Source organism: Dipodomys ordii, unplaced genomic scaffold, assembly GCF_000151885.1.
Source record: "Dipodomys ordii isolate 6190 unplaced genomic scaffold, Dord_2.0 Scaffold7, whole genome shotgun sequence".
Lineage (NCBI taxonomy): Eukaryota > Metazoa > Chordata > Mammalia > Rodentia > Heteromyidae > Dipodomys > Dipodomys ordii.
In genome coordinates this window covers 10,890,907-10,902,175 of record NW_012267223.1, presented here as the reverse complement: position 1 = coordinate 10,902,175, position 11,269 = coordinate 10,890,907, and the positions used below count along the sequence as shown (strand labels likewise).

General features: G+C 45.6%; 1 protein-coding gene across 3 annotated transcripts; it reads right to left on the bottom strand.

Moving 5' to 3' along the window:
- Positions 1–240: 240 nt before the first annotated feature.
- LOC106003090 (chromosome unknown open reading frame, human C17orf80) lies at positions 241–11,182 on the bottom strand. 3 transcript variants are annotated; one of them, XM_013037852.1, is made up of 6 exons: positions 10,885–11,041; positions 10,238–10,343; positions 6,490–7,973; positions 3,514–3,621; positions 2,835–2,942; positions 241–367 (listed from the first exon to the last, which is right to left on the bottom strand). In XM_013037852.1, the coding sequence occupies exons 3-6, from the start codon at positions 7,943–7,945 to the stop codon at positions 345–347; spliced, it is 1,695 nt and encodes a 564-aa protein (XP_012893306.1). In that variant the 5' UTR covers positions 7,946–7,973; positions 10,238–10,343; positions 10,885–11,041; the 3' UTR covers positions 241–344. The 3 variants fall into 3 exon arrangements, with proteins under 3 accessions (XP_012893306.1, XP_012893305.1, XP_012893304.1); XM_013037851.1 differs by lacking the exons at positions 241–367; positions 10,885–11,041 and adding an exon at positions 11,078–11,182 and having other exon boundaries at positions 2,321–2,942; XM_013037850.1 differs by lacking the exon at positions 241–367 and having other exon boundaries at positions 2,321–2,942.
- Positions 11,183–11,269: the final 87 nt, after the last annotated feature.

The following is an 11,269-nucleotide window of genomic DNA, read 5'->3' as shown; positions in this document are numbered from 1 at the left end:
GTGCTGCTGGAATTACAGGTGTGCATCACTAGGCAAATAAGAGAAAGCTTTAAGTGATACGTTCTATCATCTACTTATCTCCTTAAATAATGAGCTGATGATTCAACAAACCTGTATTTTTTCCTACTGTTAGTTTTGAGAGCAAGCCATAGAAGCACCAAACAGAACCAGATCTGCCCATGTTGGTAAGAACTCTACTACTCATGTGATTGCTTTAGATTGCAGGTGTTTATTCTCGCACCCCCCTCCCCATCCCCTGGACAAATTTAAACTGTGCCATCTGCTCTGTAGTCGTATCCACCGAGCTCCCCTTCACTTGAGCTTTCGTCCATCCCCCATCCACATTACTTCCGCCAGCGCTGCAGCTCTTTGAACAAACAGAGACAAACCAAACGTAAGAATCCAAGATGCCACATCTAAGGTTTCTTTTGTCTCTATGGACCACTCTGTTATATATTTTTTCCTTCCTCCTTCTATCCTTCCCTCCCTTCCTCTCATCCTCTCTTCTCTCTCTCCCTCTCTTTTCTGGGTGTGTGCTGGAACTGCAGCTTGAACTCAGGGCCTGTCACTCTTGTTTGGCTGTTTCATTCTACCACTTGAGTCATACCTCCACTTCCAACTTTTTGCTGGCTACATGGAGCTAGAGTCTCGTGAACTTTTCTGCCTCAGCAGGCATAGAACTGTGATCTCATATCATAGGAGTAGCTTGGATTGTAAGCATGAGCCTATATTTTTCTTTTATAAATTTACAGAGCTTTTTAAGAAGGGGGGATAGGGAGGAGAGTGATTGAGGAGGTGATCTGAGAGTACACTGTATGCAGATGTGGAAATATACTAGTGCATGCTAGTTAAAAGGGACGTGAAAACTAGCACTTACACTAATGAAGGACACCACCAACCAAACCAGCTCTTCCAGACCACAAAAACTGAGGGCACCCCCCATTTTCTGGGAGAAGCAACTGCTTTAATGTACTGATACCATCCTTTACCGGCAGCCAGGTATCTCATGCAAGAACTGGCATCTATGCCATGCCACTCAGCACCTAGGTGTGCTGCAGCTCCATTCCTGCTCAAGACCTGCCTTCCTGCTCACCAGGCAGAAGCAATCGACAAACATCCAATGAGACTCAAATCATGACTAAAAAGCTCTGTCCAGGGGCTAGGAGAGTGGCTCAGTTGTAGAGTGTTTGCCTTGCATGCCTGAGGCCCTGGGTTCAATTCCTCAGCACCACATAAGCAAAAAGAAAAAGCCGGAAGTGGCACAGTGGCTCAAGTGGTAGAGCGATAGCTTTGAGCTGAAGAGCTGAGGGACAGCACCCATGCCCAGAGTTCAGGCCCCATGACCGGATCCCCTCCCCAAAAAACAAAATAAAAAAAACAACAACAAAACTCTGTCCAGTTGTGGATTCCACAGGTTTTGAGTGAGACAGGTTTTTAGTATCATCCAAGCTGCCTTATGCTTTTACACTCTGAATTTTCATCTTTTGAAAGAGGCTGTTTTTTTCTTCTAAATTACAGAAAAACACTTATAGTCACCTATAAACTTTCTTTTAATAAAAAACAGGGGCTTAGCCGGACGCCAATGGCTCATGCCCGTAATCCTAGCTACTCAGGAAGCTGAGATCTGAGGATCGTGGTTCAAAGCCAGCCTGGGCAGGAAAGACCGTGAGACTCCTATCTCCAATAAACCACTCAAAAACCGGAAGTGGCGCGATAGCTCAAGTGGTAGAGCGCTCACCTTGAGCTGAAATGCTGAGGGACAGTGCCCAAGCCCAGAGTTCAAGCCCCATGACCAACAAAAAAAACAAAACCAGGGGCTTTTTTTTCTTCTAAATTACAGAAAAGTACTGACAGTCACCTATAAACGTTTTTAAATAAGAAACTTTAAGAATTGATTTTTAGGGCTGGGAAGGTGGCTCAGTGATAGAGTGCTTGCCTTGCATGCTCAAGGCCCTGGGTTCGATTCCTCAGCACCACATAAGCAAAAAGAAAAAAAAAGCCGGAAGTGGTGCTGTGGCTCAAGTGGTAGAGTGCTAGCCTTGAGCTGAAGAGCTGAGGGACAGCGCCCAGGCCCAGAGTTCAGGCCCCACGACCGGACCCAAAAAAAAAAAAAAAGAATAATGAAAATTTTGCATTTTCCTTTTGGTTAAGACTTGGTGCAAGTTGAAGCTCCTAACTAGAAGGGAGCTGGTAGCTCACACCTGTAATGCAGCTACTCGGAAAAGGCAGAGATCTGAAGATCAAAGTTCAAAGCCAGCTTGGATAAACAAATCCATGACACTTTAATTTCAGATTAACCAGCATAAAGCCCTAAGTGGACCTACGGTTGAAGTGGTAGAGTGCTAGCCTTGAGTGAAAAAGCCAAGCAAGAGAATAAGGGACCTGATTCAAGCCCAGCAGCAACACATAGTTGTAGCTGCAGTATCTACATAGCAAGGCTCCATTTTTTTTTTCTCAATTCTTCTCTGGTGGCACTGGGGTTTGAACTCATGGCTTTATGCTGGTTTGCTTGGTCAATGCTCTACCACTGGAGGCAAGGCTCCATCTCACAAATAGTCAATTAAATAAATAGTGTAGATTAATATGCTGTCCTAAGCACAGGGATGAATCCATGTAGGGAAACAGTTTATAGAAGACCACTAGAGCCCCAGTGCATGAGTAAATGTGCAGTTATGTAAATGTCAATCAATATACAGGCCTTAAGGAACAAAAACAGGCAGTAACTTCTCATTTACTCAGGCATGCCAGACACTGTGAGATTACTATGAAAAGCCCCTTAAAGCCCCCATAATGGGAGGACCTGTCATTTATATTACAAGGGTGGAAGAGCTTACTCAGATGCTTGAAACTCCAGCTACAACCCAGGAGGAAGTACCCCGTGAAAAGCATTGTGATGCCACCAACTCCGCTCTTCTTTATGGTGGTGTTACACATGATCCAGCCTGTTCAGAGAGAGACATGGCACAGGTTATGGTGTAGTAGAATGTGGTCTGTCATCTGGGATACCCATATCCAGTAAGTCTGGACAAGGGGATTGAAATCCACACGATTTACACGTGTACACACTAAACACACATATATAAACAGGTGAAATAAATCCCAGTGTTCTTATATCAGGGAGCCTGGTTTAACACTTTCAGTAGGGCAGAGACTAATGAGACTGGCTAAGTGGTGCCAAGTTTCAAGGGCAGAAACTAATGCAATTGGCTAAGAGGCACTGTCCAGGCTTTGGGAGGAAGCGTGATCACTGTTTCGAGAGGCAGAGGGAGGAATAGGTAGGCAGGTACTCAGGGAGGTATGAACAAGCAAAAGCTGTTCAATGCATGGTAGCTGCTGCTCTATCAGCTTGGGTGCTTCAATTTATGTCTGACTCCAAAATGGAAACAGAGAGCAGGTGACAGCCATGGCTTTCCTCTACCTTTGCCTTGGCTCTACCAGCCTACAGTAAAAGAGCACTTCTCCCAAAGCCTGGAGCCAGTTTCTGAACTCAACCATCAATCACTCCAGCCTCACCTTTGTGCAGAGCGCCCAAGAGTCTCGTTACAGGGAAGTTGGAGGTTGTAAGCCCAGTCGGGGGTTCCAAACTCTTTACACCAGCCGAGCTTCTTTCCAACAAAAGAACTAGGGTTCCAAACAGAAGTCACTGTGATAGCTCATCTGAGTTCACCCCTTCCCCAACACGCAGAGCCACAGTTCTCAGGCATGAGCCTCAAGACAGTACACATTCTCAACAGTGGGGTACTAGTTTCTGCTTTGGATTGTTGTTAACCTCGCCTTGAAGGTCAGATCAATTCCAGTCAAAAGGTTGTTCCAGGCTGGGTGGTGGTGGCTCGTGGCTATAACCTGAATTACTCAGAAGGCTGATATCTGAGGATCGCAGTTTGAAGCCAGCCCAGGCAGGAAAGTCTGAGACATATCTCCAATAAACGACTTAAAAAAAAAAAAAGCTGGAAGTGGAGCTGTGGCTCAAGTGGTAGAGTGCTAGCCCTGAGCAAAAAGCAATTGGGGGATAGTGCCCAGGCCTTGAGTTCAAACCTCAGGACCTGCACACACACACAAAAGCTGGAGGGCTGTGGCTGTGGCTTAGTGCTGGCATGTATAAGACCCTGGGTTTGATCCTCAGCACTACAAAAAACAAAACACTACAAACCTCCCTCCCACAAGTTATGACCCCATGAGAACTCTGTGGTGCAAGGATTTTCAGCAGTTTTGGGAACCACGTGATTCCCTGATCTTGTTCCCCTCCAGTCAGCTGAACAATAGGTTCAGGTCAGGTGTGATTGTGTAAGCAGCAGCTCAGGGAGGCACTGGCCTGGCACCCACAGGCCTAGAGTAGTTTCTCAGATCTTTGCTGCCTGCCACCCAGGCCCACTAGGTCTCGCTGACGCCCCTACTATCTACCCACTTCCATCTGAGCCTCTGCTGCCCCACCTCAACTTGTGTGTGGGATCTTATCTGCCAGGATTCACTCCCTTCACTCCAGTGATCTGATGGGGTTAAGCCCACAGGGACAATGGTCCCAGGGTCTGATGAAACTACTGAAAACCCTCACCCAACCTCTACACCATCCCTCACGCCTATTCTAAGTCATAGATATATGACCTCACTCACCCCTTCTGCTGGCTGTCCGTTATGCACAGGCTTATTTGTCCAGGACCCCTGATCTGTGTTTGGTCTAAGACACCTTTTCAGAGTCCTTGGCTGGCAGTGGGTCTGGAACCAGGTTGTCACACACCTGTTGGTTTGTTTAGTAGTACTGTGGTCTGAACTCAAGGCTAGTGCTACTTAGGTGGGCTACACTGCTTGAGCCACATCTCTAGTTTTTGCTCCCGCTCCCATGATCTGCGCTAGGGTCCTGTGAACTTTTTGCCTCAGCTGGCTTTGAACCATGATCTTCCTAGTGTCACCCTCTTAAGTGGCTAGGATTATAGGCTGAAGCCCAAGCCCTACGCATATTTGGCTCATTTCTAACCTAATTACACATAACCGTTCCTCACATATGGTCATCTGGGTTGAACTCCAATAACTGTCTTGTATTTTCTTATTTTTTCAGGCAGGGTCTTGCTATACAGTTCAAGCTGGTCTGAATTCACTGTTGTCCTGTCTAAGTGCTATGATTATCGAGGTGTGTGCCACTACATTTGGCTTAGATGCCTTTGTTATAAGAGGGTAAGACAACAATATAACCACAATGCTTCTTTCTTTTTTGGATGGTAAGAGAGTTAGAACTTAGGGCCATAGCCTTGCTAGGCAGGAGCTCTATCATTGAATCATGTTTCCCCTACCCTGTTTAGAATGGTTATTTTCAAGTGTCTTCCATTTCTGCCCAGGATGGCCTGGGCTACAATCCTCCTCCTAATGCCTCCTTTGTAGCTATATACAACCACATCCAAACTTTTCTGTTGAGAAGGGGCCACCCCCTCCCCGCACCCCTCTACCCCCAGCTGCGAAGGCTGGCCTTTTCCTCTAAAATGAGGTTTACTATTTGGCACTATAACAGACAGTACAGAAAATAAAAACAGCTTTCTATTTGTTAGAGAAAATTAATCATGAGCTAAGTGTGTGAACATGCAATTAACACACAGAAATATGGAGCTATCTTAATCCCCTGTTTCGCCCTACCTGTGCTTTCTACCATCTGGTTTAACGGAAAGCATTAAGCTAGAAGACTAAGTTCTACCTGCAATTCTACCACCTATTCTGTCTGTGCCTGTTACATTATTTCCGTAATAAAGATGGAAGCTCTAGGGACGCTGCAAAGCGTCCGTGTTAGTGTCCCGAAGCTTGTGTTCAGAGTGGACAAGAAGCAGATCTTGAGGATACAACTTTGTACAAAAGGTCTAGACCACTGGGTGCTGGAGGCTCATGCCTGTAATCCTAACTAGTCAGGAGGCTGAGATCTGAGGATGGCCATTCAAAACTAGCCTGAGCAATTAACCACAATAATAGCTGGACGCAGAGATGTGGCTCAAGCGGTAGAGCATTAGCCTTAAGGACAAAAGCTTAGAACCATCACTCAGGCCCAGAGTTCAAGCCCCATGACTGGAAAGGAAAAAAAAAAAATTACCAGCCAGTCCTAGTCTAATCTTCAATTTTTTTCTTCTTTTTTTTCTATCGGTTGTGGGGCCTGAATTCTGGGCCTGGGTGCTGCCCCTGAGCTCTTCAGCTTTACCACCTGAACGATAGCACCACTTCTGGCCTTTTCTGCTTATGTGGTGCTGAGGAATTGAACCCAGGGCCTCATATGCATGAGGCCTTGCCCATGAAAGGCAAGCACTTTACCACCGAGCTATCTTCCTAGCCCCAATCTTCAACTCTTGATGGAGGAAAAAGATACAGGATAAAGCATTATTACTGATTGATCTTTGGAGTGAGAACTAATATTCTCACAAGTGTACATTCAGTGCAATGGGCTGTATAGGCAAAGATAAGTTAAACGAATGAAAATATTAGCATTTCGACCTTACCAAGAAGATACCATAAGCTTACCTTGTGAAAGATGTCCCCCCAGGGGACTGGCAAGCTGGGGTTTCTGGGCCACTGAGTTCCAAAACCGAGGCTTCCTTGGCAACACCCCTAATTCAACATATCCAGGATAGAGATCTGGAAACCACTCCAGCCCCATGGGGCTGGGAGGGGGCTTTCTGTCAATAGCAATATGACTGACGAGGGAGCTTTTAGAAATATACTGGGTAGACTGCTGGTTTAATGCTTGATGGTGACAGGCAGAGTAAGGCTCCAAGGCAGGGAGTACCTGCCCTTCTAGTAAGAGTTTGACATCGGGGACCTGATTATGACCACAGACTTGCACTTTCTCTCCTTGAAGACCTTTCATGGACACAGAGGCAAGATTCTGATGGTCTGATGGTGATACACAAAGAAACTCATTGTACGTTGCCTCTCGCAGAGAGAACAGGTTTAAAAGTGAATCTCCAGCTTGCTGTTTCTCCTTGGTGGCAGAGCTGCCAGTGAAGTTCTTACAGCCACCAGTCACAGAAGCCCGTTCCTGCAAATCTGTCACAAGCATGCTGTCCTCAGCATTTCCCTGGGCCTGACGTACCTCCACTCCACAGCCAAGTCCCACAACTTGGTTCTCAACTGAAATTGGATTTAATGGGTTGGGGTGAGGGCCTAAAACAAGTGATTCTGAGTTCTTTCCCTGAGCCTTAGGGTTTCCAATGTCAGCAGAGTGTGCTGGCACATAGCTTCTGTCTCTGGAAATACTCTTGTTCAACATTGATGCTCTCACTGTTTGTATTCCATCATTGAGGTTCTTCAGAGAATGATGACAATCACTTGTACGTACAGTTAATGATTTTACTGGAAGCCCTTGTCTTTGGGGCTCAATTGTGTCTAACTTTACATGCATAGGATTGGCTTGTACATCATTTGGTGCAGCTAAGGAGTATTTTCTACCTTGATTCGACAAAGATGGTTCTGTTGAACTACTGGGTAATGATACTTCTGTTTCTAAAGAATTCGACTGGATTTCCTCTGATTTAGGCAAACCTTTGGCAAGTTCTTGTTTAGGAGAAGAGTTAATTGAAGGATAAGACTGAGCCTTAGTTTTTCTCCGGAAGGCAATCTTTGGTTTGGTGTATTTTAACACTCTGAAGGAAAGGTGACTTTGAGCCTTGATGTCTACACCCACCTTTGGAGTACTTGCTCTTTGCAAGTCAGTATCTTGTAGTGGAAAGGATGCTACTGTCCTTTCCAGTTTGTTGTTTATTGATTTGGTATTTCTTTTCTCATCCTCTATTTCTAGTTCTTTCCTCTTAATTAAGTCTTTGGTCGGCCTTTCCACTTTTTTAACACATGGGACAGTAGCTGGCCTGGACTGATGAACTTTCTGATCAGCAGGTATGGTCAATTTGATCATTTTACAGTATGGCAAGTGAGATTTTAATCTTTTAAATGGTTTCTTACAGTAAGGACACACTTCCATTTTGGGCTGGATATCACTTATCTTCTTCCTGAAAAAGATAAAATGTTAGAAAATGAGGCCAGGAACTGATGGCTCATGTCAGTAAATCCTAGCTATTCAGGAGGCTGAGATCTGAGGGTCACAATTCAAAGCCAGCCTGGGCAAGTCTGAGAAACAATTACTTGCTTATCTCCAACTAATTACTAAAAAGCTAGATATGCAGCTGTAGCTCAAGTGTTAAAAGTGTCAGCATTAAGCAAAAAAACTAAGGGACAGCACCCAGGCCTTGAGTTTAAGCCCTAGTACTGGCACAAAAACAACAAAAAAGGAGACACATAGCCTAAACGGTAAAAACTGACATTTTATGTGTGAATCTTATCTCTTAAACTAATTTGGAACAACCTAGGTTAAAGGAAACTTTAAGCTTTCCTTTTTTTGGTAGATAGCAAAAAGAAGACATAGTATAGTTTTAAAACAAACATTTCTGGTATGCTTGTATTTTATATTTCAAGTCTTCAAGAAATGAATCATATAAAAGACAACCCAGAGAATTTTCAACATCCCTAATGAGTGAGCAAGGCCAAAAGACTTAAATCTAATAAATTAATAGTCTGGGAAAAGTTGGTCAAAATAGTAGGCAGAGTAAAAGTGTTCGATATTCACACCAACAGGATATTATGTGAGTACAAAATTGTTTAAAAGACTTTAAATATATCACTCAAGGATGAAATGATGAATTAAAAAAAAAAGGGCAAGTTTCCAAAGTGAATAAGAAAAAGGAAAGATCTACTGGGTTCAAGAAGAGACTATCAGAACTTCCATTCTCTTGAGCAAAAAAAAAAAAAATGAAGCTGACATTTTGCATTATTAGTAGCATGCATGTATGTGCATGCCCATATATAAACTGCACATATAATACGTAAGTAAAAAAAAAAAAACACAACGAAGGAGTGTCCAAACTTTCTTTCAGTAATCATTACTGGCAAATTTGTTAAATGTATATACCAAGTAAGGAAGCTTTAATTCATACTAAGGCCTGGTGCCAGTGGTGCATGCCTGTAATCCTAGCTAATCAGGAGGCTGAGATCTGAGGATTGTGGTTCAAAGCCAGCCCACACAGAAAAGTCCCTGTGAGACTCCAATTACCACTCAAAACCAAGAAGTGGCCCTGTGGCTCAAAGTGATAGAGTGCTAGTCTTGAGGAAAAGAGCTCAGGGACAGCACCCAGGCCCATTCAAGCCTTACAACTGACCCCCCAAACTCCAAAACCCACAAACAAATTCATACTACATGTCATTTGTACCTGTTATTCTCAATAGTTGGAAAATAATTCCAAAGCTCTGATGAAAGTTATTATTATTAATATTTTTGTGCCAGTACTGGGGCTCCAAGTCAGGGCCTAATGATCTCCTTGGCTATGTGCTCTCATTTGGTGTTTTTCACTCAAGGCTAGCACTCTCCCACTTGGATCACACATCCACTTCTGGCTTTTTGCTTGTTAGAAGTAAGTCTCTCAGACTTGCCAAGGCACAGATCTCAGTCTCCTGAATAGCTAGGATTACAGGCACGAGCCAAGGGCTCCCGGCTTATTATTTTAACATTTCTTTCTGTTTCTCTAAGATTCCAGAAGGCAAAGACATATCTATTTTGAGCATAAGTGGAATCTTAAAAAACTAACATTTGAGCCTGGCATATATTTGTTTAATGAATCCTTTCTCTAGACATAAACGTGCCAGTATTACACAGTTCTGTTCTTTAAGTTGATCATAAAAGCAGATCGGGAAATAAAGTACCCGTTATCAAAGCCACTTCATCTTACATGAAGTTATGCAAAAATAACTTTTCTGCCAACAAAATCCACAGTGCCAATTCCTCCTTTTCTGAAGTATACACTGATAATGGGGCAAAAGCTATTTGTGAAATAGCACACAAGCATATCTGATCCATGGGCTTTCTGCTAGAAACTTTAGGAATGACTGAGATCCTATTGTTTCAGTCCTCCATCGTCCATTTCAGGTGCCTTTTTTTGGGGGGGGGGGTCAGTTGTGGGGCTTGAACTCTGGGCCTGGGCACTGTTCCTCAGCTCTTCAGCTCAAGGATAGCACTCTACCACTTGAGCCACAGTGCCACTTCCGGTTTTCTGAGTGGTTTACTGGAGATAAGATTCTCACGGCCTTTCCCGCCCGGGTTGGCTTTGAACCGTGATCCTCACATCTCAGCCTCCTGAGTAGCTAGGATTACAGGCGTGAGCCACCGTCGCCCGGCTTTCAGGTGCCTTTGGAGACAACATCTTAACCTGAGTGTTTTTCTTACCCGAGCTCTGTTAGGACGATGCTAATTCTGTTGCTGTTTCTCCTGGATCTTCATGATTCTGGACCGTCCTTCCCGAGTTCGACAGAAAGAAACTCTGAACTTCAGCCTATGTAATGAGATACAGCGAGGAACTGTGGCCCAGTACCGAACCCAATACAAACTGGATTATCTGCAGGCGCTGGTGGCTTCACGCCTGTAACCTTAGCTATTCAGGAGGTTGGGATCTGAGGATCGAGGTTCGAAGCCAGCGCGAGTAAAAGTCCAGTTGGACTCTTATCTCCAATTAACCAGCAAGAAAAAAGCCGGAGGGGGAGGCGTGGCTCAAGCGGTAGAGTGCTAGCCCGGGGCGCCACAGCTCAGGGTCACTGCCCTGAGTTCCAGCCCCAGGGTGGGCACATTAAATACAAAAGCAACCTTCCACACCAGGCGGATCTCACCGCTTTGCCCTTGCTCCCAGGCCTGGGTTTACCTCCCTTTATCCCGGCCCGGGGGCCCGGAGGCCCGGAGGGCCGGGAACCGGGGGTCGGGTCGCGACCCCGCCCCCCACGATCCCCACGGGAGGCTCCAATCAGCCCCTCCCCGGACGACCCATCCCTCGGTCGCCTCGGGGTGTCTTCCCGGAAACAGCCCCTCCCCTCAGGACTCACTGCGGACCAGAATTCGCGACTCCGGCGACCCCCAGGCCCACCGAGCGCCGGCGTCGAGCCCCCGAAGCCCACCGGCGCCGTCCCAACCCCCGGACTCGCGGCAGGTCGTCCGCATCAATGCCTGATGGCGCTCTCCTAGTTCCTTTAAACGGTTACCCCACCAGGATGGACTCAAAATACTTGCATCACTTACTACACTATAAGCTAAATCATTTAAACTCCGGTGTGGTTTTGTTCCAAGGTGTTTCGCTTTGGCTGCGGACAGGCGAACGCCTAGACCACCTCCGCAGAGGTCCTCTTTCTCAGAGGCTTCCAGTCACGCCTTCCCTCCCTCTCCTCCCCCTCCCCCCTCAGAGCCCGCCTCTTTCCTGTGGGCGGGGCCAGA